Here is a 27,091-nt window from a genome sequence, read left to right as displayed (position 1 = left end):
TTTTGATTTATTGTAGAGATGAGGTCTCGCTGCCCAGGCGGGTCTCGAACCTGCGGGCTCAGGCAGTCCACTCACCTCAGCCTCCCAAAGGCACAGGATTACAGGCTGAGCCACTGAGCCCGGCTAATTTTTTTGATTTTATTGTAAAGATGAGGTCTCACCTGCCCAGGTGGGTCTCGAACCCACAGGGTCAGGCAATCCACTCACCTCAGCCTCCCAAAGGCGCGGGATTACAGGCTGAGCCACCGATCCCGGCTTTTGCCCACTTTTTAATGGGGCTGTTTGATTTTTTCCTTTTGGCATGTTTGAGTTCCTTGTAGATGGGAGATTAGGCCTTTGTCAGATATACAGTTGGCAAATATTTTTTTCCCATTCTGTGTGCTGTCTCCCTGCTCTCTTGATGGTTTCTTTTGCTTCGTAGAAGCTTGTCAGTTTGATGAGGTCTCACTTTTCTATCTTTGTTCTTATGGTATGGGCACTTACGGTTCTGATCAGGAATTGGTTGCCAGTTCCAATTTCCATAAGAGTGTCTCCTGCATTTTCTAACATTTTTATAGTTTGAGGTTTTACACTTAGGTCTTTGGTCCATTTAGAGTTAATTTTTGTTTATGGTGATAGTTAGGGGTCCTGTTTCAGTCTTCTGCATGTGATCAGTCAGTTTTCCCAGCACCATTTACTGAATAGGTTCTCCTCTCCCCAGTGGTTGTCGTTGGAGGCTTTGTCAAAGATAAGTTGATTGAGAAATTGAGGCTCTATTCCTGGAATCTCTATCCTGTTCCATTGGTCTATAAGCCTGTTCTTGTACCAATACCAGGCTGGAAAAACCTCTTTTTATATTTATGCACATACATTCACATAACATATACATATATATGCATGTGTATAGACTTGAGTGAGGTGTTCTTAGAGTGTTTTAAAAATGTTTTCTTTTTTAGCGTGTTAATTATTTTAAGCTTGAGTATTATGGTCAAGCTTTCTTAATTATCATTCATTTTACAGCTCACTTTCTTAAATTTAAACTTTGGTTGGAATTTTTTTTCTGTGAAATAGTAACTTACTAGTTGTTGAGCCTATTTAGATTTTTTTTGTAAGTATCAATAATTTATGGAATTCTTTGTTTGCCTGTAAGTGAATTACAGAAGGTGTGGTTTCCTGGGCTGTGGGTCTTTGTTTTTCTGTGTATAGTTAGTAAACATCTCATGTGACCAGCTCCATTATGGAACCATATGCTCCATTCTAGGGCAGAGTGACCTTTCGTTTCTGAGATCAGAGGACTTTTCTTGAACCTACTCTCTTAAGTCTCCAGTGGGCAGTAATCTCTGATTATTGGCTGGTTGCTCCCATGGATGTGGTTTTTCCCCAGAGTTAGCTTTAATCTTCAATCTCGCAGAGTTCCTTTGTAGCTTTTGGAGAATACAAGATTATAAACAGATCTGTAAAAAGCAGTTTTTCCCCTAGAGGGTGGTCAGGAACCAAGTAAATCTCTACTTTAGGGTTTAATTATATCATAATAATTTGAGCAAAATATAGAAGAGGAATAAGGCACAAAATTATCAGTTTTTCTTTTGTTGTACATTATAGTTAATGAGATAAATTTTTACTGATGATATTATTATGAAAGCCACTACCTCCTGGATTATATGGAACTTATTCTGGTTTTTAGAAACCATTTTCCTACCAATTTTATTCAAGTGTTGGTCATTCTTTTATTTTTTAAACAATTTTTTAAACAATAGAGTCAATAGAAAGGTAAGAACAAATGCATTCCTTAAACATACAGTAATGTTTTTCCCTTTGCTCTTATTAAAGGTTAAAACTGCTTATAAGTGTGCATGTGTCTTACGAGATACAATAAATCCATACCTACTGCGGAGAATGAAGTCAGATGTCAAGATGAGCCTTTCTTTGCCGGATAAAAATGAACAGGTTTGTAAATCCAGGAGTGAACAAAGCTTTTCTAAAGTATAGGTGTGCCTGCCCCTTCACTCTGATTCTCCAGTTCAGGCAAGAGGATGTGATGAGGCTGACAGATGTCATCCTGGAGCTGTGAGCAGGCTGGTCCTCAGCTGCATGCACCCATGTGGGGCAGGTGAGCCTGCTATGGCATCTGCCCTCATTGGACTCTTCTTCTAGTCCACAGGCTTTATCTCCCTCTTACTAACACATGAGTTTCTACAACTGCTCTTCTTAAATGTCTCCATTTTTCTCAAGCCTGCGATTTATTCTCACTAAAATTGTAATAGGTGCTAGCCTGGCATCATTCTCAGCTGGCATCATTCTCAGCTCTGAAATCTAGCAGTGAACAAAGCAAGTTTTGTTCTTGTGGAAGTCACATTTAATTTTGAAGGGAAGAGTCACAAGTAAGTATAGAAGATATCATGTAGAGGAAAATGAAGCAGAGTTGAGGTCTAATCCAGAAATACTAAGGACAAGGATTTGGGGAAACAGGCCTTTGATAAGATATGGAGTAAATGCAGGACATATGCCCTGTTCCCCCTCCCCTGGTGATGATTTTTCTTGACTTGGAGACTGGCCCCTGGTCAAGACTGTCTGTGTCCAGTTGAAATACCCTTGGAGATATGCACATCTGTGAATTCAAGGCAGTTTCTGAGAGTAAACATCTTGGTTTCTGTTTCTTGATACTTAATGCTATTGCTGTTTCTTGCTCCCTTTCCCACTCTGGGGCTGTGTAATCTCCCCACATCTGTTGGCATGTGGAGAGCTTTGTACTGACCAGCCGCTATCAGTTCTCTCCCATAAGTAATAATAAACCCATATCTTTACCAGCCTGTCCTCTGGCTGATTTCTTTTTTTTTGAGTTGGAGTCTCACCCTGTCACCCAAACGAGCTGGAGTGCAGTGGCACGCTCCTGGGCACTGCAGCCTTGACCTGCTGGGCTCCGGCGATCCTTCTGTCTCAGCCTTCCAAGTAGCTAGAACTACAGGCATACACTACCATGCCTGGCTAATTTTTGGTTCATTGTAGAGATGAGGTCTCGCCAGGTTGCCCAGGCAGGTCTCAAACCCACGGGCTCAGGCAATCCACTCACCTCAGCCTCTCAAAGCGTTGGGATTACAGGCTGAGCCACCGAGCCCGGCTTGATTTCTTTGAAATAGGTGAACATTACACCGGCGCCCTGGCCTGGAGTTGCCACAATACATAAGGGATGGTCAGAGAAGACCTCTGATAAACTAACATTTGAGCAGAGACCTAAAGAAGGTAGAGTGAGTTATATGGGTTTTGGAGACTGAACTTTCCAGGTGGTAGACTGTGGCAGTTCACTGGGATGTCCACCGACCAGCAGAAAGGCCCGCATGGCTGGAGCTGTGAGCAGGAGGAGGACAATAAATGAGGAAGTCAGATTGCCAGCCAGAGACTAGGTACCAAGAGAGGAAATTCATGGGAAGATAGTGAGCAGGAGAGTGATGTCATCTGACTCAGGTGTTAAAAGGCTCATCCTCTTAAATTCCACCCTAGTATTCTATATCTTAAGAGGCAGCTATACCTCCTACTCAGCACCTAAAAGTAAATGCATTGTAGATTCTCAATGTTGAAAAATTAAAGGATCTTGGGAATCTGTCATCAAAGCTACTTTCATCCCTGCCTCTTCCCTTCCTCCAGAACTCATCTTCAAATGTAGCTCTTTACCTCTGCATTCCCCTCCCCTTCCTGCTTGTTCCTCAGGCCACAATTCTCTGAACTGTCTCTAATTCTAAATCAGCCAGTTGCTCTGGGATCTTATGTGTCCTTTTTCATTCTCATTCTCAAGTCTGTCTTACATTCCATGGCTTTCCTCTTAAATTAGTGCATTGGTACCTGGCCTCCTGCATTCAGTACTGCATGTTGTTGCTGGATTACTTTTCCCAAGGTTTGTCTTTTTACCAACATGCCTGTACTGTCCCTTTCCCCACCCTCTGCTTAAGAATACTCATTTAGCTTATTTATAGCAACTTAGTTTCGCTGTTGCTCCCAGAATGTCTTTTCTTGTATTCTGTGCTGTAACCAAGCCACATTAATTCTGTTTTCCAAACACATACCATTTTTCTTTCCATTTGCATATAATGTCTCCTCCACCTGAAGGTTTTGTCATACTTGCTCCACTCCAGCAAACACACATGGAGAAGTTCCATTTTAAGATCTTAGCAGATTCTATTAGACTAGAAACTCCTGGTGGTTGAGAATTTGTTTTACACTTCTGAACATCCCTTGTAACACCTGACACGATGATTTACAGGGACTAGGTACCTGGTAAATAACTTGCTCACTTAACATTGCATTTGACAAAAAAGGCTTTTTCCCTTTTGTCCATTGTATTTAGTGGACTAAGATATGCATTTAAGAAATTAAGAATTATAAACCCCTCAGGCTTATGTTTTAGAAAGATTATTTGGAAAGTGTGTGAAAATACTGGAAGGGAAAGAAAATGGAGACAAAAAGATGAGTTAACTGGAGATAAGAGGTGGCTGACCTGAACCAAGGATGGGGCTTGCCAGAGGCCTGGTGCCTCCTAGGTTTCTCTCTTAGACACTGGGATGGATCTGCCACAGCAGAGGCTTCAAAAGGACAGATTGGCTTGGAGGGGACAGCTGGTGAGTGTAATTTAGGATATATTTGAAGTGACTCTATGTCCTCTATTTGTCCAAGAGGCCATTGTAAATGGGTCTAGAACTCTGAGGAGTGTTCTAGGCTGAGCTGTAGCTAAGAACTATGAACAAGGAAAGTGTGACAGTCCTGAACAGGAATAGCTTTGCCCAAGGAGGACGTGTAGAATGAGAAGAGATGAGTAGCCCAGAGGAACAGCAATATGTATGGAGAGGGTAGAAGATGAGAAGCTTGCTGGGAAGACTGAGACAGCCAAGGCAGATAGGCAGGTGGGTGAGGAGAAGTGGGAAGGACCTGGTGTGTTTGGCAGCTAGAAAGTAATTAGTGACAACATCCGGAGCTGCCTCAGTGGCATCATTGGTGGTGCCCATCAGGCTTGTGCCAAGTATGGGCTTCAGGATTGGATGTAAGGAACTGGAGGTGAGGATTATATGCTGTTCTCCTGGAGACTCCCCACTTCCAACTTCTGGAGAGTCTAGGTTGGAACACTGTCCTGAGGAAGAAGAGTGGGTTTTCATACCCGGTGTAAAGGTTGAAGGGTTGCCCTTGTTCCTGTACAGGAACCTTTCCCTCTGGGATAAAGAAAAATGAGACGAGGTAGATACAGAAGTAGATATTTTAGGGAGTAAAAATTAGGGAATCATGCCTGATTCTGGTACCTTCAGGTTTGATTTTTGTTGTTTTGTTTTTATATTTGTTTATTTATGTATGTATTTTAGTTGAAGTCTCGCTCTGTTGCCCAGGCTGGAGTGCAATGGCATGCTCATACTTCAGCCTTCCAAGTAGCTGGAACTGCAGGCATGTGCCAACATGCCTGCTTAATTTTTTTGATTTACTGTAGAGATGAGGTCTTGTCAAGTTGCCCAGGCTAGTCTCGAACTCCTGGGCTCAAGCAGTCCTCTTGCCTCTGCCTCCCAAATTGTTTTTAGTTTGAATTTTTTTTTGTATGTGTGTGTTGGAGTCTCACTCTGTCGCCCAGGCTGGAGTCTCATTCTGTCGCCCACGCTCACAGCCACCGCAGCCTTGACCTGCTGTGCTCATTTGATCCTTCCTCCTCAGCCTTCCAAGTAGCTGGAACTACAGGCACGCACCACCACGCCTGGCTAATTTTCTGATTTATTGTAGAGATGAGGTCTCACCAAGTTTCCCAGGCTGGTCTCGAGCCTGTGGGCTCAGGCAATCCTTTCACCTCTGCCTCCCAAAATGCTGGGATTATAGACGTGAGCCACCATGCTCCGCCTAGTTTGAATGTTTTTAAGTAGAGGTTGAGACAAAGCTGGGTCACAAGGAATGTCAACAAACCTGAATGTTCTGTGGGCAGGGTGTATGTGGAGGATCCCCTGGAGCAGGAGAGGCAGTGACAGGTTGCTGCCAGGTGGGTGCTGTTCTCCAGCAGTGCCCAGCACTGACCCTGGGAATGGAGAAGTCAGATGGGAGTTGATCCACATTTAGAAGTTTACAGGGTAGATGCAGAGATTGAAGAGGGGTCACATGGGTGACAGAGGGATGGCTGAAGGAACATCCTATGGGAATATGACTGACCAAGGAAGAAAGTCAAGTCACATGGTGGTGGTAGAGGAAAAAGAGGAGAGTTGGCAGACAGCAAATTAGAGGGCTCGGTGTCACAGAGTAGTTGGTACAGTGGGCTGGGAGGGTAAATGTTGCTGTCTGAGGCAAGTCTGGTAAACCTGGGGGCCTGCACTTAGGGCTCAAGGAAAAGGAAAGGTTAGGGTCCCTGGTTAGGTCTGCTGAATAGAGTGTGAGCAAGCGTCATGGGAGCAGGGGTGGTCCCAGCACACTGAGGCTAGCCTGAAGGATGCTCTTTGTACCTGGGCCCTGAACTTACTGGTGAGCAGGAAGCCAGTCTTCAGGGACTGTTGGGCAGTGGGACAGGGCCAGGAGGTGGATGTTTGACAGAGATGGGCTGGTGGACAAGGGGACTGTGCTCTGTTCAGTCTTGACAGGTATTTGTCTTTTGTTGTTTTAATAAGAGGTACATTATTAAAATTGTATGTATTATGCTCTTTTGATTAGGAAATTTAGTTGGTATTTTAATTATTATTATTATTTTTTTGAAATTATAGTTTCTTTGTTGTTGTTGTTTTTCCCTGTAGGTCTTATTTTGCCGTCTTACAGATGAACAGCATAAAGTCTACCAAAATTTCATTGATTCCAAAGAAGTTTACAGGATTCTCAATGGAGAGATGCAGGTAGAAGCTGGAGAAATGATTTGTAGACCAAGGGGAGTGGGGGAGGAAAGGAAACTAGAATCTAGAATGAGCCAGGCTTTTCACGTAATGTCATCTCAGTCTACTCACATATAGTCCCGCACAGTAGCTACAGAGTCAGCGTAAGCTTGGAGACACAGATGCAGAGGACTTAGGTAACTGGTGGGAGGTTGCAGAGCTGTGAGTTGTTAGAGCTGATCCCAGATGCCAATGTAACCACAAGACCGTGCTGTTCCTGTTACCCCCAAGGATTTTACTTGGAAGATGAGTGGGTGTCAGTTACTTAACTGGGTTTTCCAAGAAATTATGAGCAATATTATATGGAGAAGATCATGAGGATTCATAAGTTTCATCAGCTTCTTTTTTTTTTTTTTTTGAGTTGGAGTCTCACTCTTTCGCCCAGGCTGGAGTGAGTGGCACGCACGCTCATGGCCACCCCAGCATCTTCTGGGCTCCAGCAATCCTTCCACTTCAGCCTTCCGCTTAGCCAGCACTACAGATGCATGCTACCACACCCGGCTATTTTTTATTTTTTATTTTTTTTGTAGAGATGAGGTCTCACCAAGTTGCCCAGGCAGGTCTTGAACCCGTGGACTCAGGCAATCCACTCGCTTCAGCCTTCCAAAATGCTGGGATTACAGGCTGAGTGACCCAACCTGGCCTCATCAGCTTCTTAAGGATTCCCATGCGCCCATAAATATTTATAACCCCCTACCATGTTAGAAACCAGATATAATTCAGTTTCATTCCAATTCTCATTGTCTCCAGTGTATGAAAGAAATTTATTTATGGTCATTCTGTTCCTTCCAATACTGAGAAAGCTGTCTTTCTACCAGTGTCCAGAATTCAGAAGTTACTAAATAGTGTTCTTCTCTGGTAAATCCTGCTATATAAATAATGTGTGATAGAATTTGGCTTTCTGGAGGAACATTTGTGCCACTGCAGTGTCTGCTGGTATCATAAGTGAGAATGACCTGCTGGACTACATAGCTGATGGAAGTATGGGCTGGCCAAGGCTCATGTGCTGGAAACTGGGTGTCGTTTTACTCAGATAGCACGTGCATGTGCTGCCACTGGGTCAGGGATTCTCTGTCCCCCACTTTTTAAAAAACTTTGATAGCTTTAGGGGGTGCAAATGGTTTTTGGTTACATGGATAACTGTGCCCCTCTAGAAAACATTTCAGTGAGAACCTTAACTGAAATTGAAGCCCTACCACGAGTAAGAGAACTTATGGTTAAATTGTATCATGCTCCCTTTTCATTTGTACTGTATTAACTGTCATACTTGACTCCCACTGTGTGACCTAGTGGAAGAACAGCACTAAATGATAGGATCTGCACTGATGAACCCTGCAGGGACTGGTGATCCCATATAAAATGTAGAAAGATAGCCACAGACTGCTTGGGTGAGCAGGCACACTGAGGAAGAATCATTTTTATAAATTTTTCTGTAAGTAATAGCATTTTAGCTATTGGTAGTACTTAGCACCAATGTGGGTATGTGTCTATCTGGTAAGCTTATGTAGTAGGTTTATAATCAGCATTTAGTCTAAAGCTTCAGGTAAACTCTTCTCCTTCTTTGTTAATCAGTATCTTAACCTGTGAGTTGTGTCTCACTGATTTACATGAAAGTTTCCTAGGGCCAAAGAAACTGTGCAGCTACCTAGTCTATGCCCTTTTTTCTGTCATCCTGGGCAGAGCTGTCTTTGTGAGGTGCTTTCAAAGTGAACCATAGGAAGCCAGTCTGTTGAGTAATCAGGCCTTCCTTCAGCAAGCTTATGCTTTTGTGGTCTTAATCTACATTGACCTTTGTGCCTGCAGTCCTTGCTCCATCCTCATTGGAGCACAGCCAAGTAGCACTGTATACTCTGTGATCCACACTGGTCTACTCTGACATGCTAGATAAAGAGATGCATTGGCTGACGTGGCTGCCTGTGTTCAAGACATCCAGATGCTTTTTCTTCAAGATTAAATCATTTCAGTTTTTGTAACCATCTCTCACAGTTTCTTATTTCATCTATCATTGGTAACTATAGGAGGTTTTTCAGACATTCACATTTATTCATCCCCCTGAATTTCCCTTTAACATCTTCAGGTCCCATAGAGAGAGAATGCGAACCACACTTGTAATTGTAAATGTTCCAGTATTCATATTTAAAATGGGAAAAAGAAAAACAGGGGAAATTAATTTTGGTCATTTTTTAAAATTTAGCTTTATCTGTTCAAGATACAATTTTTATATGTAATCAAAATTTAAAAATAATTAATGAGCTATTTTACTTTATTGTGCTAGGTCTTTGAAATTGGGTATGTATTTTCCATTTGCTGTGCATTTCAATTTGCACTAGCCACCTTTCATGTGCTCAGTAGCCACATGTGGCTAGTGGCCACTGTGTTGGACAGTGCAGCTCTGAAGGAAAAAATGAGTTATAGATGATTCTTTGGGGAGTTTTGGCAGTGTTCCTGATTTGTTCACATCTTTTTTGATTTATTTGTTTAGCCATTGTTTATTAGTTATGACTATCATACACTTTTATTATTGGTTTAATTTATTATTTCTCTTTTTCTACTCAGATTTTTATACTATGAGTTTGATTTCATTCACTTTCTAAAAACTGTGAAAGAGCCCCTTTATTCCAAGTTTTGTTAACACCCTCATGCAGGGGCGAATAAGGACACTCACCCCTGGCCTCCTGTGCCCTTCTGCTGCATAAACCAACCATCTTGCACATCTTTTCCATTTGTGCATTTCTTTTTTTTTTTTTTGAGTTGGAGTCTCACTCTGTCACCCAGACTGGAGTGCAGTGTCCGCTCCCAGCCACCGCAGGCTTGACCTGCTGGGCTCCGGCGATCCTTCCGCCTCAGCCTTCCAAGTAGCTGGAATTACAGGCATGCACTACCACGCCCGGCTGATTTTTTGATTTATTGTAGAGATGAGGTCTCGCTGCCCAGGTGGGTCTCGAACCCGCAGGCTCAGGCAGTCCACTCACCTCAGCCTCCCAAAGGCGTGGGATTACAGGCTGAGCCACCGAACCCGGCTGACCATTTGTGCATTTCTTATGCAGATTTGTTTCTGATATAATAATAGTGTAAAGGTAAATGGAACTTCAGTCTCTGACTCATATATTTTAAACTGCAGAGCTTTTAGTGAGGTACTTAGGAATGTAATATTTAAATGCATTTGATAACTCATGTGACTGATTTCTCCAAGTTTAGTATGACATTTCTGATCTTTATTTAAAAGATTAGTCCATTTTTTATATTAAATTTATAATGTTGTGAACTGTATGCCTTTTTTCTAGTGACGGAAAATGAATTATCAGCAATTGAATATGACCCCTATAGATATAGTCCCAATATAATTTTTTTGTTTCCAGAGATTTTTTTCCTGTCAGGGAAAGAAAGTAAGTGGAAGTTAATTTCTCCCAGCTTCTCATGATGGAGTGATTAGGGGAGAAACTAAGAAGCTGGTGAAGAATTACTTTATAATCTGTGTCCTTCCTTTCCTTCCTGAGAAAATATTATTTTACATAAGGTAATCTAAGTGTACATATATTCTTTCATATCATAGATTTTCTCTGGACTTGTAGCCTTAAGAAAAATCTGCAACCACCCTGATCTCTTTTCTGGAGGTCCCAAAAATCTCAAAGGTCTTCCAGATGACGAACTAGAAGAAGATCAGTTTGGATACTGGAAACGTTCTGGGAAAATGATTGTTGTTGAGTCTTTGTTGAAAATATGGCACAAACAGGGTCAACGAGTATTGCTGTTTTCTCAGTCAAGACAGGTGAGTGTAACACACTTCATACAAGAAACAGATTCTTTATGACTTATGACCATTAATTCAAAAAAATAGGATTTAATGTAAAATGATGATTGCAAAGCAAATACCACTGATGCTGAGGCAGCCTGCAGGTTTGTTTGGGAGTTTGGATCTTTCTCTAGGGATGGTGTCCAGAAGTTGGTTCTTTAAGGAAGCTTACCATGTGATTCTGGTATGCAGGTGAGTTTGGGCCTGAGCACAAGCTATTTACAAAAGTTGTAAGAAAATACCAAAAATACTCTTGTAGCAGTTCTGTTTATCTGCCTTAAAGCAAGAAGCTTCTTTTAGCATAGGCCTGTTGGGGTGACCATTTACACAATAGGGAGCACTCACTGGGAGTGTGTATTTGATTTTCAAACTCTTATCTCCCCCCTCCAAACAGATGCTGCACATACTTGAAGTTTTCCTTAGAGCACGGAAGTATTCCTATCTCAAGATGGATGGTACCACTACAATAGCTTCAAGACAGCCACTGATTACAAGATACAATGAGGTAACAAGTAAATATAACAGGAAAATCAAATGATGCTAGACCATTTTATCTAGTACTCTATGTGGAGGGAAAATCATGAGCGTATCTACACCTGCACCCACCTGAGTAATGCTCACATCAGAACATGGATAGGGGATGATGGGGACTTTTTGCTTGTAACTCTGTGTGCATTTGGAGTATGTGCATGAGTGTTGTGTGTGTTTAAACAAATAATGTGTTTTCCACAAAATGTGTTTTCCTTCTTGAAAACCCAATTTTTAAATATTGCTAATGTAATTAATATTAAAAGTAAGAGCTGTGAGATGAGATCTTGAATCACCAAAAGCCTCTAGAACACAACTATTGCTTGTATTGGGAACAGCCTGATAGCTCCACAAGTAGACTCTGTGAAGGCAGAGGTGAAGAGCCATAACTAGTCTTAAATGTGCCTGTTAAGCGCTGTGTATCTTGCCTCTAGGACACATCTATATTTGTGTTTCTTCTGACCACTCGGGTGGGCGGCATAGGTGTCAACCTAACAGGGGCAAACAGAGTCATCATCTATGACCCCGACTGGAACCCAAGCACAGACACTCAGGTCTGTTTTTTACTTTAAAAATGAATTTGTAGAAATATAGTTTCATGGTTAACACTTGTGATTGTCCTTTGATGTTCTAGTTGGCTTCAGTGTACAGTTCACATTTTGGTTATTTCCTATTCTGCAGCATGAAAGAAGACAGCCTTCAGAGTCACATGGACAGAAACAGTCTTCAACAATTTATAGCTGAATTTCTAGTTTCATAGCATCTATTCCTAGATTTGGAGTAAAAGAGCATGTGCAAAGTTGCAAGCATTTTTTAGGTAGAGATATCTCAGTTCTGTTTTTGTCAACTAGCTGCTTATTTTACTTAGTAGGCCTTATGTATACTTGACCTCATTAGAAAAAATTCTAACTCAGGGAATAAGAGGAAGGAACCAACTGTCTCTTTTTCAGTCGCCTCTTGTCTCTGGGAAGAGCTCTAGTTGAGATGTCTCTTTTCTTCTGCAGGCCCGGGAGCGAGCATGGAGAATAGGCCAGAAGAAGCAGGTGACTGTGTACAGACTCCTGACTGCGGGTACCATTGAAGAAAAGATCTACCACCGGTCAGTGTGGCTGCTCTTGACTCTGCATGCCCAGAGTTTTGAGCAGGAATTTTTTTCAAGTGTTGTTTGAAAAAGTTATTTTAATTCCAGACATGGTGGCTGACACCTGTAACCCCAGGACTTTGGGAGGCAGAGGCGAGAGGATTGCCTGAGCCCAGAGGTTCTAGATCAGCTTAGGCAACTTGGCAAGACCTCATCTCTACTATAAACAAAAAAATTAGCTGGGCATGGTGGTGCGTGCCCATGGTTCCAGCTACTTGGAAGACTGAGGCAGAAGGGTCTCCTGAGCCCAGCAGGTTGAGGCTGTGGTGGCCATGAGCGTGCTACTGCACTCCAGCCTGGGTGAAAGAATGAGACTCTGACTCAAAAAAGAAAAAAGTGTTTTTATCTTAGAGTAATAGTTGCTATAACTTAAGGAATATAGGGGTTTTTTTGTTTTTGAATTGTACTTTTTCTTTCCTGTTACAATAAGCTTAGGTGGCTTTCTGTGAGTTTTTAAAAAATGACTTGAACCTGGTATTTTTGTACTTTATTCTACTTCAAGGACTGCTTATATGTAAACTTAATATTAATTATTATCTGAGAGAAATGTTTCTACCTACTGTAGAATACCACTTTCAGAAACATTTTAAAGAGTGGCAAAATTGAATGGTAACATATTTGGCATTTGCACGTACCATGCAGGTGGGATCAGTGTGGGTGGCCTGGTGGTTTTGACTCAGGTGTCCCTTAGAGGTTGACAGGACACCTGTTTCTTCCTCTGTCTTTGTGTATAATGACGAAGGGATTTTAAGCAATGGTGTATTCTACAATAAAGTCAAGACATTGCCAGCTTCTCCCATTTCTCACCAAAGACTGTAGTAAGCCATAGCCCAGTTCTTAAAGGAGACTCCCTGCTCTCTACTGTGTCTTGGGCTACTCTTGGAGTGTTATGTGTTTTTCAAGGGCCTGTTGTGAGAGGGTAGGAGATGAGATGAATCCTGTGAGAGGAGAACTCCTCTTAGAGACACACACTTTAGCCTGAACAATAAGTGGCGGAGAAGGACAGCTTCTCTTTGGAGATACCTGTGCAAAAATGATGATGGCCTGAGGCTTCAGCAGAGTGTGGACCAGCAAGTGGAGCTGGGGGAGTCAGGACAGAGTGAAAATGTTACAAAGTCCAGAAAAGAGAATTTCCCGAGCTCTATTCACAGAAGGGTCCTAGGCAGGACAGGGCAGGGAACTCTTGGTCCATGAGTCAGGGAGAGCAACTCCTTGCAGCTCAGAGATGTTGTGAATCACATGAAGATATGTGAAAAGATGTTTCTTGATGGATCTTAGAGGATGAGAAAGCTCACTGGGTGTAAATGATAAGGTACTATTTTTAATTTAAATTCTGTAAAACATGAGAGATCAACTGATATTATATACAGTAAGTCCCCTACATACGAACCTTCAAGTTGTGAACTTTCAAAGATGCAAACATGCATTCACATGTCCAGTCACGTAAGTGTCTGGTGTTCATTGTCACATACGTACATCCTCTACAAGTGGTTATGCTTTTGTGTACTTTACTGTACAGTACTGTATAGAGTACAGTATCTTTATTTCAAGCCCAGAATGTACAGGAGCAAACCTAAAAGCAGTGGTGATGTGCTGGTACTATATAACTGATTGTGTCAGTTGGGTACTTATGCTAACTTTGTTGACTTATGAACAAATTAGACTTATGAGTGCACTCTTGGAACAGAGCTCATTCATATGTAGGGGACTTACTATACTTCCTGAATTATAATTTTCCAAGACTAAAAGTTTGGTCCTTTGTGCAGCTGCTGTTATCATATCTTATGTTGTTTTACAACTTGAATGTTGAGGTAGAGCTACACATTTTTTCATACTGGTTTAATTTTTATCTCTTTAGACAGATCTTCAAGCAGTTTTTGACAAATAGAGTGCTAAAAGACCCAAAGCAAAGAAGATTTTTCAAATCCAATGATCTTTATGAGCTCTTTACTCTGACTAGCCCCGATGTATCCCAGAGTACTGAAACAAGTGCTATTTTTGCAGGTATAACATAAAATCATTTAATTTAAAGTAATCAATTATATAAGATTATATTATAATATATAATATTAGCTGTGTTTTTCCTCTTTACAGGAACTGGTTCAGATGTTCAGGCACCCAAACGCCATTTTAAAAAAAAGAGTCAACCAACCTTTGAAATAGACCCTGATGTTCCAAAACACAAAAAGTTCCCTGGTTCTGATGCATCTGCAAATGATGCCATGTCATCTGAAGAGAAATCTAAGGCTATAGGAGCTGAAATAAATACCATAACTTCTAATCAAAGTGATCCTTTGAAAGATAACCCTCACACGAGTAGTAATGTAACTAACAATGACAGGCTTGGAGAAGAGACAAACACAGGGTCTAGACCAGCGGAGTCATCAGTGATTAATGGAAAGGGGGAATGTTCCGATTCTCCAAGAATTAGCAAAACATCCAGGCCACCTGGTGAGGAAAGCATCGATGAAAAGCAGGGTCTTTCTTACAAAAGAGAAAACTGCCAGGTTCAAATAGAACCTCTTTGGGAGAATGAACAAACAGAAAATAATTTTTATAAGCACAAGTCAAAAACAAAACATCACAGTGTGGCAGAAGACGAGACCTTGGAGAAACATCTGAGACCAAAGCAAAAGCCTAAGAACTCTAAGCATCATAGAGATGCCAAGTTTGAAGGAACTCGAATTCCACACCTCGTGAAGAAAAGGCAGTATCAGAAGCAAGACAGTGAAAACAAGAGTGAGGTCAAGGAACAGAGCAATGATGATTATGTTTTGGAAAAGCTTTTTAAAAAATCAGGTAATTCTTTTGATGCATTTGTCATAGGAATCCTAGGAACAGAAGATGAGTAGGCTGTTTCTCGCAGTAGTAGCCTTCAACTGATGGTGCAGAGTATGTTCTTACCCACAAGTATTTTTCTTCAAAAATTTATATTTAAAATATATTAACATTTTAAAAATTGTATTTACCCTTTTTTTCCTAGAGACATAGAACTGGAAACTTTGGGAAGCAGTAGTGCTTATGACCACTTATAGAAGGGGTACAATGCTTTAAATAGATATATACTATTTGAATTTTAATAGGTAGTTTCTTTACATGTTATATTTATCTGATTTTTCAATCACAGAAAATTAAAGTGACATATCATAACGTAGAGAGACAGGAATATGACTAGAAGCAGGCCTTTTTGAAGTAGGAAAGCTGATAGCTACTATCAAGGGAGGAAAAACTAGGAGACAGACTCAACAATCACTTAAGGCCACGGACAGATAGCCCCGCACAGCCTAGTCATCCCTGGGAGTATCATTTTGCTCAGCACCTAGCATTGTGTTGACAGCATGATGGCCTTGAGTTACCAAAGACTGCTGTTTATGCTACTCAGTTTTTTTTTTTTTTTGAGTGGAGTCTCACTCTGTTGCCCAGGCTGGAGTGCAGTGGCATGCTCATGGCCAACACAGCCCCGACCTGCTGGGCTCAGGTGATCCTTCCACCTCAGCCTTCCAAGTAGCTGGAACTATAGGCATGTACCACCATGCCCAGCTAATTTTTTGATTTATTGTAGAGATGAGGGCTCACCAAGTTGCCCAGGCTGGTCTCGAACCTGTGGGCTCAGGGAATCTTCTCACCTCGGCCTCCTAAAGTGCTGGGATTATAGGCATGAGCTACCGCACCCAGCCGGTACTCAGTTTAAGAAAGCAGGTTCATGTATGGCATATCACAAAGACTTTTATTTAACATGGTTAAATTTCTTTGTGAATTTCTCATTTTGAAGTAATTTCAAGCTTTACTGGAATATATTAACTAGTGCAAGAACTCTCCTATATACTTTACCCCTTATTAACATTTTTCCACTTTTGCTTTGTCATTACCACACATGTACATCCATGCATACATTTTTGTCAGAAATACCATAAAAGTGATATTGTTTCTTATCAGGGCATTTATTGCAGATTAACATTTAGCGTCACAGGGTTAAGGTGAGGTCTACCAGGTATCTCAATATTAAAGTTAATATTTTTCTCTTTGTAATTGATTTATACTTTGAAGAAATATACTTTGAGACTGTGTAAATATTCTGCTTCTCAACAAACTTTTATCCACTGATCTAAATATCCATTGATGATTCTTTCCTTAATCAGTTACTACTATACTGGTTGTCAAATGGTGATTAATAAGTCTATTGAGAGGAAGGTTTTCCTTCTCTGTCTATCTGGACTGATGGATGTTTTTTCATGACTATAGTCCATAAGTAGTAGCATTGTGATACTCATTGTTTTAGCTTTGCTTGAGACAAAGTGAGAGTTTCATCAAGCAGGCTCTTTTGTCCCTCTGAAGAGTACTTCCTTACTTCCTGGCACACCAAGTTATTCCAAGCTCAACTTGTATTTATTCTGTTCCAGTTCTAAAATTAGCTATTTCTCCAAGGAGCCCTGGAGAATGATATTTAGGAACTAGAATCTGGGTTCTCAGAGTGTTTATTGCTACTGGGGTGTTACTGCTTTCCTAGCCAACAGAACTAGGAAATAGACTGATATATATGTGTATGTGTATTAGGGGGACAAAAAATAAAAACCAGAATTATTTTCTGGAGGACAGGCTTTCCCTACTAGTAAATGTTCTAGGAAGCCAGTGGCATCAGTGTATCAGCTAGAGTTGTGGAGAGGCTGCATTTGGCTTCAGTGAATTATTTTTAGAGAGTCTTTCAGTGCATTTGCCCATTTCTTGATGGGTGGTTTACAAGTGCACCTGCCCACACCGTGCTGAGTGTTCAGCAGTTTTTGACCGAAAACAGCATGACTCCCATGTTCCACCCTACTTTTTTTTTGTTTACCTGGATGAAAAAAGTCCTCAAAGGGAAATGTTTTGCTGATGTGGAAGAGGTGAAACAAAAAATGGCAGAAACACTACAAGGCATCAAAATTTGTGAGTTCAACTATTTTGAGCAGTGGAAAAAGTGTCTCAATCGGTGTATTGCATCAAATGGATAGTACTTTGAAAGTGATTGAAGTTTAGACATGTAAGAATAAATACACAATTTTGTATAAATTCTGCGTTTTTTGAGTATTCCCTCATATGTTCATAAATGATATTGACCTGTAGTTTTCATTCTTTCTTTTTTTTTTTGAGTCAGAGTCTCACTCTATTGCCCAGACTAGAGTGCAGTGGTGCGCTCACAGCCACTGCAGCCTTGACCTGCTGGGCTCAGGTGATGTTTCCGCCTCAGCCTTCCAAGTAGCTGGAACCACAGGTGTGCGCTACCTCACCTGATTATTTATTTATTTTTTATTTATTGTGGAGATGAGGTGTTGCCAAGTTGCCCCGGCTGGTCTCAAACCCTTGGGTTCAAGCAATCCTTTTGTCTCTACCTCCCAAAGCACTGGGATTACAGCCATGAGCCACCACACCCAGCTTGTAGTTTTCTGTGTAGTATATTTATCAGGTTTATTTATCAATATTGTACCGGTTTCATAAAAATAATTTGGAAGTTTTCCTTAATTTTCATTTCTCTGGAATAATTTGTGAAGCATTGGGACTGTCTGGTTTTTGAAGATTTGTTAAAAATTGTCCTGTAAATCTGGGCTTGGTGGCTCAGCCTGTAATCCTGCGCTTTGGGAGGCTGAGGTGAGTGGATTTCCTGAGCCCGCGGGTTCGAGACCCACCTGGGCAACTTGGCGAGACCTCATCTCTACAATAAATCAAAAAATTAGCTGGGTGTGGTAGCGTGTGCCTGTAGTTCCAGCTACTTGGAAGACTGAGGCAGAAGGGTCGCCGAAGCCCAGCAGGTCAAGTCTACAGTGGCTGGGAGCGGCCACTGCACTCCAGTCTGGGTGACAAATTGTCCTGTAAAACTAACTGGGCCTGATTTTTTTTTTTGGTAAGACAGTTTCTTGATAACTTTCTCTATTTCTTCTATAGTTACTGGTCTGCTTTCCTAGGAAATATTTTGTCTAGTTTTCAAGTTTGCATACAGGTATATAGAAAACTCTTGTAATGATTTTTAAAAAATTTTTCTTCTTTTATAAGGTAATTTCCCCCTGTCATTTATAATTTTATATATTTTTTTCTTTTATATTAAGCTAAGCTAGTGGATTGTTTATTTTGTGATTTTTTTCCAACAAATCAGGATTTTGATTTATTAGCTTGATTTTTGTCCTCTAACTCATTAATTTTTACTTTTATCTTCATTATTTTCTTTTTGTGCTTTTGTTTTTGTTGTATTTTGGTAGAGTTTTGTTACTTTTTTCTTTTTATAACTTTTTACTTAGAAATTTATTTTTGTCAATGTAAGTATTCAAAGCTATTAATTTTTACTGCATTAAATTTATCCAAGTGATCCTGAGATATAGTGTTTTTATTATCATTATTTTTTAGAAATTCTGTGATTCTGATTTATATTTTTCTTTCATGAAAGTTTATTAATTGAATGTTTTTGCGTCTCTTCTAGATAGCAGGAAAGAGGTTAAATGTTAAAGTTGAGGTTAAGGCATTATGCTTCAATTATTATAAAATGAGAATAATTAATATTATAAAACAAAGATAAGTAATAGTCTGTACCCTGTAGGGTAGTGATGAAAGTGAATAGAAACAGCATTTGTGAAGTTTCTGGGTCATTAAAGCCACTCAGCAAATAGCAACTAAAAATATTCATTGTTTGTTGTCTCTCACAACACTAGACTATTATAGAGGAGAAAAGTATCTTATGTACAATCTGAAATATCACTCTGCTGTTTCCTCTGTTCTCATTAGTCGGTGTGCACAGTGTCTTGAAGCATGATGCCATCATGGATGGAGCCAACCCCGATTATGTGCTGGTGGAGGCAGAAGCCAACCGAGTGGCCCAGGATGCCCTGAAAGCATTGAGGCTCTCTCGTCAGAGGTGCCTGGGAGCAGGGTCTGGTGTTCCCACCTGGACTGGCCACAGGGGAATTTCTGGTGCACCAGGAGGAACAAAGTAAGAGATTGCTGCCTACCGTGTTTGCAAGGAGGTTAAACAAGGCTAGAAATAAAGTCAGGGCTGGTGTGGATGCTTATAAGCTTATTTATCTGCATTCATAGAAAATCCTTCAGGGAGAGATTGTGTCAGTAAATCTGGGTGACTTGGAGAAATATCATTGTAATCTTAATTTCTTCTTTGCTTTCATTTCCTGTTTTCCAACGTGACTTCAGGGGAATAAGGTTTTGTTTGAGAGATGGTGTTAAAAATAGCAAGAGATACTGAATAATGATTAAACTTTAATAAGATAATTAGCCAATTTACAATGATCAGTAATTACTCTGCTATTTAGTATGCTCTTTTAGAATAATTTTCCTACCTGGAATTGAGGGTGGTTTCCATCATATTTTGAATGAAGATAGTGAGTGGTTCTCATTCTGAGATGCAGCAGTTACCTCTCAGGAGAGTGAAGTGGAGGAATTGAGGGAATAGAGCAGAAATGACATAGCTGTTAAAGAGTAACCATACAGATGAAAACATTTCCAGGAAGACATTCATTGTTGAAATAGTATTTTGATCTCTAAGTAACAAAAGCAAACATTTAATCTACTGTTATTTTCCTTATTTAGGAGTAGATTTGGTAAGAAAAGGAATTCTAACTTCTCTTCAACTTCTCCAACAGATAAGTGCCAGGTAATATGATACCCTTTCTGCTTTTCAGGGTGAGACTTGCTTGATTGAATTGTTATGAAAATTTTCCCTGATTCTGGCTTGAAGAAAATGGTTATTGCTTCTGTGTGTGACACAGTGACATCTGATATTTGTATTGTATGCTTTGATTTAGGATGCACATACATTTGAATCTAAAAGAATCAACCACCTTCCTAAAAGACAAAGTCTTTATCCCAAGTTCTGTAGCAGCTTCTCTGTTTTGCCCTCAGAAGGTTAATACTGGGATAGCTGTGTCACTGCCAGCACAGCCTGCCCTGTCTGGAGGGAAAGTATTAGCTTGAGAGACCACTGCCTTCTGGACTGAAGGTCTGGAAAACCACCTTGTATGTTGTTGTCCATAATTTAGCTGCCAAGGCAGAATACCCATCTCTCCCTGTTCTAGAATGCCCTGCATTGCCTTGAGTGTTTCAGTGAATAAAACTAGACCAGACTTCACCATTCAGTTCTCTCTTTGGTCTTTCTGGTTAAGAATTATGTTAAAACTCCCAGGTTCAGACTCCAATTTTAGGTTATTGTGAACACTTTTAGAATTAAAGAACCCTTTTGATTTCCCATGTTGTGTGCTTTTATCATTAGGAATTTGAGGTCCTTTCAAAGTTGTTGTTTTAAGTAAACTCAACATTAGGTATAAGGTAGGGAAGAATAAGAAGATTTAAAAGCAAGGAAAAAGGAGTATGACTGTTATATTGTTCCTTATCCACAGTGTGTAGCTCAGGGTCCATTTGGGAGGAAGAATAGGAAAAGCCCACAGGCATGGCAGTCCTGGGCCTCCTAGAGGCAGGTTACCCAGAAATCTTGCCTGGAAGCCTCTACTCTGCCTTCCCTCTGCTCTTACCATGCAGAATGCTGACCTAGGGAATGGCTTAGTTGTCCTTCCTTTTTATATATTTGTTATTTTTGGGAAATGTTATTTAAGAGCGGGTGGACGTAGATGTTTGACCCTCTCCTTTCATGTTGTGTTAGATTGGGGTCTCAACCTTGCCCCAGTAGCCTCACCACCCTGACACGTGTGTTATCTTCTGGTCCCTCACAGCCTTTGGGGAAGTAAGTGAGGGGCATAAGCTAGAAATTAAATATATCAATGCAGTGGTCTTCTTTCTCCAGGATGGCATCATGAAAAAGGAGGGAAGAGATAATGTCCCTGGGCATTTTAGTGGAACAGCAGAAGATGCAGAATCCTCATCTGAGGTCCTCCCTTCATCCTCACTCTTGGCTAAAATGAGAGCGAGAAACCACCTGATTCTGCCACAGCGGTTAGAGAGTGATGACGGGCACCTGCAAGAGGTTTCTGCCTCACTGCCCACCACAGAACATGATGACCTTCTGGTAGAAATTAGGAACTTCATTGCTTTCCAGGCCCACGTTGATGGCCAGGCCAGCACTAGGGAGATACTGCAGGAGTTTGAATCCAAGTTGTCTGCATCGCAGTCTTGTGTCTTCCGAGAACTATTGAGAAATCTGTGCACTTTTCATAGAACTTCTGGTGGTGAGGGAATTTGGAAACTCAAGCCAGAATACTGCTGAGCACCATTGTTTCCTAAACTTTGAACTCACCTTTTCCAATAGAAATTCCCGATTATTATTCTATGATTAATAATTATGTTTGTTGACGGAAGTTGTCTTCACTTGATATTTACTTTGCATGACATCTACCTCATAACTTTAAAGAAGACGAAGCTTTTCTCCGAAACTTAAATGTTTTAGTAATGCTAACTAAAAGAGAAAATACTTGAATTGATTTTTTTTTTTTTTGGTCACTCTGGATTATGTTAAAAAACCAAGAATCTAACAGTTACTCCTTGCAGCACGTTTGTTCCTTTACCCAAAAGGTAAGTGTCAGGGAGCACATTTAGTAGTATGCAGAACAGAAATCTCAAGAATTATTTTTATTGGTGCTAAAAGTGGGTCTTAAGTTGGTCAGACCCGTTCAATAAATTAGTTAATCAGTGTCTGATAACAGCATTATTTTGATGCATACCTTTAAACACTTAAATTTATTGTTTGCTACCCCAAAAAAGTAGATTTGTTATCTGTAATTTGTTAATCTTATTGTCTTTAAAATATCTTCTTTTGAAGGTACTGTTAAATTGACAGGTATGTTTACTAGTAAAGCATGAAATAGTGTGGTAATAAATTATAAAACATGTAGTTGTGGAAAGTTGTAGAGTATTCCATTTACCCTGGCTTTACTTTAAGCATAGGACATCTTTTGTCCTGCCTACAGTGACTATTGATTTTTTTTAAATGTTAAATATTAGAAAATCCAAGCAGAACCAAAAATAGGTGCATAAAACCATACACATGCATGCACACAAATATCACTGCAGACGACAACCAGACACAGCCATCGGTACTGGGAAGTGACATCACCAGGCTTCTCTCAGCCTGCAGTCGGCGTCTTTGACCCTTTTTGTTGTTTTCTTGTGGAGCTGGCTCTGCTGAGGGTGCTGATTGTGTCCTGTCAGAGCCACGTTGCTCTCCCAGTTATCTTCTCTCCAGGTGCCTTCATCTTGCGCCTACCTTTACATTCACTGTGACACTCTTTCCTATGTCTGCGGTGCGGTTTTCAGCTCAGGCTGTTCTGTTTCTGACTGTTATTTATGTATTTATGGTTCTATGATTATGTTGCTTTGATCCTTAGTTTATTGTCTTACCTTGTTTATCTTGTTTCCTTCTCATCCTTCTCATGGTTATTTTATCATCTTGTCTATGAAGTCTTGTTTTCTTAAATTCATTGTATTCCTTGGCTTTCTTCTCTAGCCATTCCAATGCATTTTTTTTTTTTTAGTTGTGTTCCCTGGCTTGCTGTTTGTCTTCTCACGTTTTTCTATGTTATGCTTGCCTTCCTCCATGCCATTTCTTTACATCTTGCTCATGCTAAAAGTGGACAGCTGTGTCTGGATCTTCTGTTTGCTCTTCCTTACCACCCAGAGAGGACAGTTCTTAGAGTGAGGTATGGCTGGGCTGCTGTAGCTTTGGTGAAAGGACATGGATTTTGCTTTCTCTGCTGTGATGTTTTCCCCGCCTTAGACCAGGAATCCTTTCCTTAGACAGATGTCCTACCCTGAGTATGATTATGTCAGAATTTTTTACTTTTCTGGGATTCTAGTTTGTTTTTGTTTTTGTTTTTTTCCTGTTTAGGGAGAAAGATACTATTTTCATCACATTGTCATAATTATTTAGAAGTCGTAGAAGGGATTTTTAAACACATCATTAAGTTTTAAACTTGAGTACATGACTCAGAAGGGAGTCAGAACTCATGATTAGTTTGTTCCTGGCGAGCTCTTTATATTTTTTAAAATACTCATTGACCTATAAGGAAATTGTATCCCCTTGTTCTCAGGGTGAAGTACTGACCCAGTTAACCAGTGTGAGACGCCTGGGCATCATATCTATATTTGACCTAGAGAAGGTGTAGCCCTCTCTTCAAGTAAAAATTATTGCATCAAAAGTTACGATGCAGTAGAAGCCAGGTTCTTTCCAGTTCTTGTTTCAATTCTGCCACTGACATGTTATGACCTGGGGTAGGTTGTATCTCAGTGTGAAGAGCTGTAAACATTGTCATCTTGCGTCCTGGATGGAAGGACTTAGAGACAATGCTGTAAGTTGAATGGGGTAACTTATTTGTGCAAATAAAATCTAATTTTTTGAACTTTAAAAGCTTTGTACACTGTAGATAGATTTAATGTATTTAACATGTTATATCAATACAAATAAAGGATTTTAAAATGTTGTCAAATGTTTTAAATTCTCTAGTTAGTATATGAATGTACCATCACTGTTCAAAAATTTCAATCAATATTCTGCCTCCCCACTTCCACACCAATTTTACTTCTGTTCCAGAGCTAAGTACAGTATGTATTTAGTGTGTATGCTGTTACAAAAACAACTGACACAGTCTGCTGCTATAAAGTCTGTTTTTCCCTTATGTACTAATAAAATCCCTGAGTTTTGCCCAGACACATGGCTGTTCAACTAAAGACTGTACTTCTTAGCCTCCCTTCCAGTTAATTGTGACCACGTGGCTAAATTTTAGACAATGGGATGTGAGTAAAACTACCCAGTTAGGCCCTTGATGTTCCCCTTTTCATTTTGGCTGAAAGACCAGTGAGAGCTTTAGCGGTGACCTGGAATCTCAAGAGATGGAAGTCATGTGTTGAGGACAGAGAGGTTGAACTGCTTTTCCTTTGACCTGTTACTTAAAAGAAAAATAAATTACTGACTTGTCTAAGCTACTGTCTTGAAGTCTGTCCATTACAGCAACTAGTTTGTTTTATGCATGTAATTTACATTAATGGGATCATGCAATCCTTATTTTTTTCATGTAACATTATGCACGAGACCTTTTTGTTCCTGTAACTCTGTCTTCATGGAATTGCTGGATTAACAACGATTTAGATTCTAAATGTTAAAGGATATAGTGAAATTGCTTCCTTCAATTCACACTTTATAAAAGGGCCAATTTCTCCACACCCTTGCCAACAATAGGTGGTATCAGTTGTGGTAGGTTGTTTTCTTCTGATCAATTTTGTGAGAAAAATACTTTGTTTTAAGTTGAATTTCCTTAGCTTTTTAAAATATATAAAACCAAACATTTCCATGTTTATTGACCATTTGTAGGTCTCTACTGTGCATTGCCTGTTTGTGCCATAGTTGCCTAGTTTTTCCATGAGTTATAACTTTTAGGGTTGCTCCCCTAAACAAAAACAAAAAGGCAATTGTTTTATTAACAAATAGTCAATTGTGTTCTCCACCAATTTGAAATACCACCTTTCAACTCATCACATGCTAAGTTGTCTATTTCTGGCCAGCAGATCCAGGTGTTGTTTCTACCAGCCATACTCTTTCGCGGTGTCGTGTGGCTTTGCACTGTGCTTTAGCATCTATGGGCAAGTCCCTTTTCTTTTTCTCCCTGTCTTCAGTATCTTATTCTTGTGCATTTTCTGTTCCAGGTGAACTGAAGTATCAGTTTGTTAAGTTTCAGTAAAATTGTGTTTTCTTTTGATTAATTAAAGGCTAGTAGACTTCATAATTAATATAATATTTCCCATTAGTATCTGATAGACCTCATTTTATTAAAATCTTTTGTACTCTTGAATAAAATTGTAATAACTTTCCTCATGAAAGTCTTGCACATCCTATATTAGGCTTATTCCTAGATATTTTATTGATTTTTGATTTTGGGAATTTTTCTTCTTACTTTTATATACAAGTATGGATAATTAGAATATCCATGGGCTGGGCTTGGTGGCTCAGCCTGTAATCCCAGCACTTTGGGAGGCCGAGGCAAGGGGGTTGCCTGAGCCTGCGGGTTCGAGACCCACCCGGGCAACTTGGCAAGACTTCGCCTCTACAATAAATAAAAAATTAGCCGTGCATGGTAGCGTACACCTATAGTTCCAGCTACCTGGAAGACTGAGGCAGAAGGATCACCAGAGCCCAGCAGGTCGAGGCTACGATGGCCGGGAGCATGCCACTGCACTCCAGTCTAGGTGACAGAGTGAGACTCCAACTCAAAAAAAAAACCAAAAAAGAATAATGCTGTTTATCAAACAAAAGTTTTTAGATACAGTAGATTCTATTTTTCCATGTTTTTTTCTGTTTCCTTAAGAAATGTCTTCCTTACTAAAGTCATGAATACATTCTCATAAATTATCTTGCTAATTTTATATGGATGGCTAGTTTACTTAGCACCTATAAAAAATAGCCTCCCCCCATTGTATCTTTATAAATGGTAATCACAAATGGTAGAATGATTCCTTTATCTTCCAAAAATGTTCATGGACCTTTATTTCATGTAAAATTTGGGATCATCTTACCATATTTGTATTTTGGTTTTGCAATTATAATGAATGTATAGATCATTGTTTATGATATTGAATTATGTATAAATGGGGTATGTCACTATTTATTTATAATATATATTTATTTGTAAAGACATTTTATAATACAATTATACACTTCTTAATTTTATTCCTAACTGTCCTACAGTTTATGTTATAGTAAATGACATATTGTAAAATCACATATTCTAGTTTATGAGTTTATTTCTAGTTCATAAGTTTGTTTTTACATATTGATCTTGTATTTAATAATCTTGCTGAACTCTTGTTTTTTTTTTTTTGCTGTCATAAAAAATGATGAATTTAGCAGAAACTTTATTTCCAAGCTCTTCAAAGATTATTACAAATACAAATAAAGTATCCTTCTAAAAGTGTCCCAAATTAAATCAAAGGCACATCACCAAAGTAAAACACTTGTGACATTAAGAATTATTTCTGGTTGTAATATTTTCACATTACTTTGTTTTCCACCACTGATGATATTCTATGGGTCACATTTTAAGCTTTTTAAAAGACATGAAATAATTAGTATTTTTTAAAGTACAACCACAACTACATAGCAGAGGAACTTAAGGATACAAAAGTGAATCTGCTCCATTCATCGACAGGATGGGGCAACCCAGTACACAACCTAACATTAATTTCTCCAAACAAGTTTGCTAAGAAACAGCTCCCAAGCTTAGTGTTAAAAATAAAACAATCTAAGCTGGACTCGGTGGCTCAGCTCATAATCCCCCGCCTTTGGGAGGCTGAGGTGAGTGGATTGCCTGAGCCTGCGGGTTCGAGACCTGCCTGGGCAGCGAGACCTCATCTCTACAATAAATCAAAAAATCAGCCAGGCGTGGTAGTGCATGCCTGTAATTCCGGCTACTTGGAAGGCTGAGGTGGAAGGATCGCAAGAGCCCAGCAGGTCGAGGCTGCGGTGGCCGGGAGTGGCCACTGCACTCCAGTCCGGGCGACAGAGTGAGACTCCAACTCAAAAAAAATAAATAAATAAAACAATCTTCTCTTTAGAAAATCAAGATATTATTTGATTAGTAAACCCTATTCTTTCCTGCCAGTTTTTACTTTCTTGTTTTTATTTAGAAATTGTAAATTTATGAGAAAAGAACAAATTTTGTTATGGTATAAAAATTTTTGTCAGGAATAAGTTACAAATATTCAGGTTTTCCATAAACAAAACTGTTTTTCTTCCTAAAATGTAAACATTAAGTAAATAAAGCTTACATAATATTCCAGGTATTGAAACATCAGTAACTCACTTATGAAAGA

General features: G+C 39.8%; 1 protein-coding gene across 1 annotated transcript in view; it reads left to right on the top strand.

Annotated features, from left to right (window-relative positions):
• Positions 1-24,207, top strand: part of ERCC6 (ERCC excision repair 6, chromatin remodeling factor) — an 80,417-nt gene extending 56,210 nt beyond the window's left edge. The window contains exons 10-20 of the mRNA XM_008052758.2: positions 1,810-1,926; positions 6,717-6,812; positions 10,402-10,617; positions 11,036-11,146; positions 11,604-11,723; positions 12,174-12,268; positions 14,169-14,314; positions 14,405-15,109; positions 19,058-19,262; positions 19,874-19,937; positions 21,081-24,207. Of these exons, the coding sequence (XP_008050949.1) occupies positions 1,810-1,926; positions 6,717-6,812; positions 10,402-10,617; positions 11,036-11,146; positions 11,604-11,723; positions 12,174-12,268; positions 14,169-14,314; positions 14,405-15,109; positions 19,058-19,262; positions 19,874-19,937; positions 21,081-21,500 (2,295 nt within the window). The 3' untranslated portion in view covers positions 21,501-24,207. The remainder of the gene's footprint in view (positions 1-1,809; positions 1,927-6,716; positions 6,813-10,401; positions 10,618-11,035; positions 11,147-11,603; positions 11,724-12,173; positions 12,269-14,168; positions 14,315-14,404; positions 15,110-19,057; positions 19,263-19,873; positions 19,938-21,080) is intronic.
• Positions 24,208-27,091: the final 2,884 nt, after the last annotated feature.

Source organism: Carlito syrichta, unplaced genomic scaffold (genome assembly GCF_000164805.1).
Source record: "Carlito syrichta isolate Samal-C Ts95f unplaced genomic scaffold, Tarsius_syrichta-2.0.1 Scaffold287472, whole genome shotgun sequence".
Classification (NCBI taxonomy): domain Eukaryota; kingdom Metazoa; phylum Chordata; class Mammalia; order Primates; family Tarsiidae; genus Carlito; species Carlito syrichta.
Note: the sequence above shows the minus strand (reverse complement) of the source record. Positions and strands in the feature narration are given on the sequence as shown.